Source organism: Populus trichocarpa, chromosome 2, assembly GCF_000002775.5.
Source record: "Populus trichocarpa isolate Nisqually-1 chromosome 2, P.trichocarpa_v4.1, whole genome shotgun sequence".
In the NCBI taxonomy this organism is placed as follows: Eukaryota; Viridiplantae; Streptophyta; class Magnoliopsida; order Malpighiales; family Salicaceae; genus Populus; species Populus trichocarpa.
Window position 1 is genome coordinate 21218359 of NC_037286.2, and position 6054 is coordinate 21224412.

General features: G+C 34.0%; 1 protein-coding gene across 1 annotated transcript; it reads right to left on the reverse strand.

The window, feature by feature from the left end:
* Positions 1-1240: 1240 nt before the first annotated feature.
* LOC7489875 (1-aminocyclopropane-1-carboxylate oxidase) lies at positions 1241-2905 on the reverse strand. The gene is made up of 4 exons (XM_002302820.3): positions 2722-2905; positions 2370-2596; positions 1895-2231; positions 1241-1758 (listed from the first exon to the last, which is right to left on the reverse strand). The coding sequence occupies exons 1-4, from the start codon at positions 2821-2823 to the stop codon at positions 1489-1491; spliced, it is 936 nt and encodes a 311-aa protein (XP_002302856.1). The 5' UTR covers positions 2824-2905; the 3' UTR covers positions 1241-1488.
* Between the last annotated feature and the right edge of the window lie 3149 nt (positions 2906-6054).

The window sequence follows — 6054 nt, forward strand, 5'->3', positions numbered from 1 at the left end:
AAATTACTCTAAAAGAAGCTTTTGATGGGTAAAAAGTGCTTTGGTGATTTGTTAATGAATTTATTTTGTCTTCGAGAGTGGATCTGAGAGGATTCCAGTTATGATTAAAGCCAAAAGGAGGTTTCGTAGTCTTTATTCTTAGGCATGCTTATTTGCTTTTCCACCCCCACAAGTTGTTTGCATAGGTGGATTTCAAGTTCCTATAGCATAAAGAAGCTTTGTGGTGGACTTGCATCGCCTTCTTGTTGGGTAGCGTGAATAAATAATTATCTTAAATAATCCTATTTATTATCTCTTCTCATTGTCTTGTTCTATTACAGGGTTAAGAATAATAGCCAGGATGAACTTCAATCATTGGCCACAAAACCATTGTGGATGTGGGATTTTTTGTTTCTTTTTTGGCTTAACTAGACAATTGTTTGTAGTGACAGTTACTTTCTTGGGCAAGAGACAGTGGACTGTCCCATGATCTGGCTACAAACAATTTAGTGCTGCATGTGCTGCTTCTCTGCAAGATGCAGAGCCCAACATCATTTGGAAAACAATTTCTTACCACCTCGTAAAGATTCCCTGCATTTTAATATAGATGGAGCTGTAAGGCTTCATTTGACCATGATTTTCCTCCAAGGCAATCTGGGCTGCCATCGTAATAAAGAGACGATCGGTCTTCTTTATGGAATTAGTTGCTAAATGGAACGTCAAACATTCATTTCCTGTCAGATGATGGCTTGAACTGAATAAGATGTAAACATGATTTGAAGGCCTTGTCGAATTCTAATGAATATAAAATTTTAACTTTGTAGAAAACAAGGTTTTTATATTTTCCTGTCAAAATTTCAGTCTAATTTAATTTAAATGTCGGATCAAAGTAAATTATGCTCGTTTTACTAGACTAATCACTTCATTCTTCAAAAACTCTTCAAAACCTATAAAATTTTAATGATTAAGGAAATAATATAATAAAAATAATTATTCCAAGAGACGTGACACAAAGTTTATGCGAGAGCGACTGTCACTCGGTGACATTTCCAGTACTTTGTCTATTCTTTGTTGAATTTTGCCAACATTTTTTAACTTGTGTTTGCGCTTGCTTTCCCTCCACCCTTCATTCTGTGCATCATCTACATTCATTATATTTGGTGATTCATTTATGGTAATAGAACGTATTGTTCTTGTGTTTCCTCATGGGAAAGAACTTGGAAGGAGTTCATGGCGTCACACACATGAAGTGAACGATAACTTGAAGGGAAAGAACAATAGAAAAATAACTTATTCCTGTAAAATAAAGTTGTCTACCTACAGAGCAATCAAGATCATTTTCCAACAGCTTTATGGAAATGACCTTGAAAGCCTTATGGAAGAAACAACAGCTTCTTGAAAGCCTTTCAGTACTAAATCTTTATTCCACTCTTAAAAAAAAATAGAAATAGAAACACTTCCAACCCTCCTTCACTGCGAATAAGATTAAGCAGTTGCAATTGGACCCTATTAGACGTTAGTTTCTACAGCTTTCATGGCTTCAAATCTTGGCTCCTTGGCTTGGAATTTGAGCCCAGCATACAGCTTCATATAGTCATCAAATACAAATTTCGGGTACAGATGTTTCTTCTCCTCTGCTTCTTTCTCCACCAAAGCTGGTGCTGGATAGATAACTGCATCGTTTCCAGGGTTGTAGAAAGAAGCTATCGACATCCTAGTGCCGTCTGTTTGAGCAATCACTCTGTGCTCCACGCTCTTATACTTGCCATTGGTGATCACCTGCGTATTGATAGAAGTTCCAAAGAATTTAGTATGGTTAGAACGTGTGAGCCAGATTTGACCCAATGCTTTGAGTTAAGACACCAGCAATTAGCTAGCTACGTTACAGCAGTTCAGACTATTTTATTGGGCATACCTCAAGCTGGTCACCAAGGTTGACGACAATGGAGTGGCGCATTGGAGGCACATCAATCCACTGGCCATCCTTCAGAAGCTGCAGACCGCTGACCTTGTCATCCTGGAAAAGCAAGATGATGCCACCAGCATCTGTGTGGGCCCTGAGACCCTTGACCAGGTCTGGCTTGGGGCACGGTGGATAATTGCTAACCTTGGTCCCAAAGTTTGGACTACCGCTAGATCCACAGAAAGCCCTTTTGAGGTACCCCTTTTCAAGTCCAAGGTTCTCACATAACAAGTCCAGAAGCTCCTCTGCCAGTTTCTCCAGCTTCAATGCGAATTCTTTCATCACCTTCCTGTATCAACAAAAAAATATTTGGGTAAATACCAAGATGTGATATATACTAATCATACCCTTAAGGCTACTTAATTACTAATCACCTTCTTGGGCACAGTTGATGCCAAGTTTTATTAAATATTAATTAGTACTGTACCTGTACTCATCATCGAGATCGGGGATCTCAGCAATGTTAGACATGGGGAGATGTCGCAAGTGGAAGGTGCTCTCCCAGTCCATATCTTTGATCTCTGTTTGGACACCCACAAGGGCTTTGCTTGCCACCAATTCCTTGAACCTTTGCTCCATGCCTTTCTTGTAGTGTTCTTTTGCCATTCTCTCCACAGTGTCCAAGAATTCATGGGCTATGCCATGGTTCAACAGCTGAAAAACGTTCAAAGAAAGAAAGAAAAAACCAAGTATAAGAGACGGGGGTGATCAATCTAAACTAAATATAAATGTTGGAAGGCAGAGGGCTAGGCATTTTAGGGAAAGAGTTTTTGACAAACCTCAAAGAAGCCCCAGTTCTCGCAGGCATCTCTGATCTTTTCCATGGTGGCAGCTCTCTCCTCACCATTAAGCTTCTCCATGTTAATCACTGGGAACTCCATCTCTCTCTGATCTTTCTGCTTCTCTCTAAAGTCTTAAAGCTCGATGCTTAATTTGATGCTTGTTTCGGATACCAAGGAGTGATGATATGGTATGGTATTTATAGGGGTCTGAAGAAGATTACTGTAAGTGATGGTGGGGGCAAAGGGATTAATAGCAAAGTATTTTAGTCATAATCTTAATTAAAAAAAAATTGAATAATTGGGAAATCATTTTGAGACTTTGTAATAGGACCCAGTTAACTATATATGTTTGGGCAGGCCTAATTGGACCCACTTTGGTGGCTGCCCGCTTTCTTTCCTATTTTCACCCAAAAATCGACGCGGCTTCACCACATTCCATGCTTTACTCCTTTTTCTTCTTTTAATTTTTTCTTTTTATAGAGTAATAGACTAGCCAAGTTGTGTTTTTAATTTGGTGTTTTTTCAGTCCTGGTATTGTAGAAAAAAAAACTTTTCAATTATTTAACTATATATGTTTATTATAGTATGAATAGAGGTGAATAAATGATGATTTCTTTTGCATCAGTTTGGTTTATAATTTAAAAAATAATAATTTTTTATTTGATTTATTTTTTAATTTAAAACCAAACAGATAATCAGAAAAGGGTATTTATTTCAATCATTTATCTTGAAGTCAATAATTGATTCACTAACACAATTTAATCACGCTAGCTTTTGAGATTTTTCTAATTATATAATGTTTTCTGGGAAAGTAATTTTATATTACAATTTTATTTAAATTGATGTATCAACTAATTATGGTCCCATCAATTCTCATGTTTGTACGAAGATTTTATATATATATATATATTATTGTTTTTTAAAAGCATTCCTTTCCCCTCCATTACTCCCAATTTGAGGGAGACATTACAATTAAAAAGAAAGAAATGAAGGTTGAAGAAGTTCACTTTGTTATCCTTCCAACCTTAACATGATTTCTATTTATTTTTATATTTTAAAAATATTTTAAAAAATTATTTTTTATTTGCTTCAAATTAATTTTTTTTTATATTTACATATCGTTTTGATCCGCTAATATTAAAAATTATTTTTTAAAAAATATATTATTTTAATATATTTCTGGAAAAAAAAATATTTTAAAAGACAACCACTACTACCCTTCCAAAACTAACTTTCATCATTCTCATAATACATTAGGTCTTTTACTTAAGTTGGAAAGCCAAAGTTGTATTAGAACACATTTTAAAGTAAAACCACCTTAATAATTAAGCAGGACTCCAAAATCTAATTGGATTTTGCTTCTTATTACAAGGAAGGAATGCTGACTACATTTCAGAAATCTTCGTCCAGCCTCTTACTGGTCCGTCGTGCTTTGACATGATGTATGCTTTTGGAATAGCAACAGCTGTGTGTGCCGTATTTCAAAGTCAATACAATCTCGTCTTGCCAGCAGCTTATTTTGTCATGCAAATTCGAAGGAGACTACATATTCTTGCACATGATCTTAATTTTACGTGGAGTCTTCAGAATTTGCCTAACTCGTTGATTGATTAATTTCCTCGATCGCTAACATACGATCGAGGAAATTGTTCTTTGACACGTGTAAGAATATAAATTATGTCTTGATATCATATATAACAGTTTAAATTATTGGATTGAGATTGTTCTTTGACATGGTATCAGAGCCTTGATGACCAAGCGGTCACGAGTTCGAGTCTCACCATCCTCATTTATTTGATAAAAATTAAACATAAGGTAGTGTGAGACTGTGCAAGTTTCAAGTCCAAACAGCTTTTACTTGAAGGGGTGTGCTAGAGAATAATATAAATTATATATTGGGACATCACCTAACAGTTTAAGCTATTGGATTGAGATGTTTTTTTGATAAAATATAAGCATTTCGGTTTTCAAAAAAGCAAATCTTGCCACAAAAACTCTAAGACCTCTATTTTAAATTATTTTGATGTGCTGTTATTAAAAATAATTTTTTAAAAAATAAAAAATATATTATTTAGATACATTTTCAAGTAAAAAACATTTTAAAAAATAATAGTTATCTCAATTCTACCTACCACTAATTAGCATAAAAAAAAAATTCTTTATGGCAAAAATATGGTAGCATCCTCTCTTCTCTTTTGGATCATACGCAGCACCATCTTTGACCACAAGGAAGATCTTGCGTTCTGCCTCGCAACTTCTCTTGTCACTTCTATCGTTGGTGGCATTGCGTTTCCAACAGGTCAGATAATTAGTCAACAATGTGTCAAAGTTGAATTTACTTGATCGGGATTTTGTAAGGCTAAGGATGTATAATACACCAAAATACATATACGGCATTCAGATTTGGGGACAAATTAGGATTCAACATCAGGGACCAAGTTAAGAGCTTCTAGGAAAATACAGAATAACATATCTTTTGATTTTGTGTTTTAAAAATATTTTTAAATAATTTAAATTTTTTATATTTTTTTCACTTTAAATTAATTTTTTAATATTTTCAGATTATTTTCTCAAAAATAAAAATATATTATTTTAATATAATTTTAAAAACAACATTTTAAAAAATAACTTCTATTACACCCACAAATACTTTTAAAAAAAAACTAATGAGATTGCGCTCCTATTAGAGTGTTGGATCCTTCCCTACTTGATTGAGAAATAAAGTGGAGTCTATCTGGGCACTATTCACAATTGGACCCATATTTTGAATATGATCCTTCATAACCACTCGTTTCATGATTTTCTCATTGCATTATTTTGTCATTAATATGTTTCCAATGTCCAAATTTGAAAATGAAATTTCATCCTTCTTTATTCTAATTAGAGATAAAAAATATTCTTGTTGTCCTTCGGATATCGTATGAATAATTGGACATTATATAAATTAAAAACACGTATAAAATTACAATTATAATTATCAAACTCAACTTGACTTAACAGGTTAACTCAAAATTTATTTGTTTTAAATTGGATTTGTTTTTCAATCTTCTAATGAAATAAATCAGTCAAATTTATATGACCTGATTTTTTTATTTTGTTTTTATAAACGATAATATCATTTCCTTTAGGTTAACTCAACTGAGGTCATGGGACAGGCTGTTTCTTGTAGCTATGCTTGAAAAATGCATGAAGCACAAAAAGTTGGCTGGATGCTGACATTTCATGCAAGTATCATGTGCAAGTTCTGAATCTCCATTTTCATGCAAGGAAGGGTTCAGGTGTGCAAGTGGGTTTTATAACTGCTACACTGTTCATGCTCCTGTTTCAGAA

What these genes read in the sequence shown, in the direction of transcription:
- LOC7489875 (XM_002302820.3), bottom strand. Translation starts at nt 2,823, where the DNA reads ATGGAGTTCCCAGTGATTAACATGGAGAAGCTTAATGGTGAGGAGAGA. An exon ending in AGAACTGGGGCTTCTTTGAG is followed by an intron (nt 2,597 to 2,721) that starts GTTTGTCAAAAA and finishes AACGTTTTTCAG; the next exon opens with CTGTTGAACCATGGCATAGC. An exon ending in ACCTTGGTGACCAGCTTGAG is followed by an intron (nt 1,759 to 1,894) that starts GTATGCCCAATA and finishes ATCAATACGCAG; the next exon opens with GTGATCACCAATGGCAAGTA.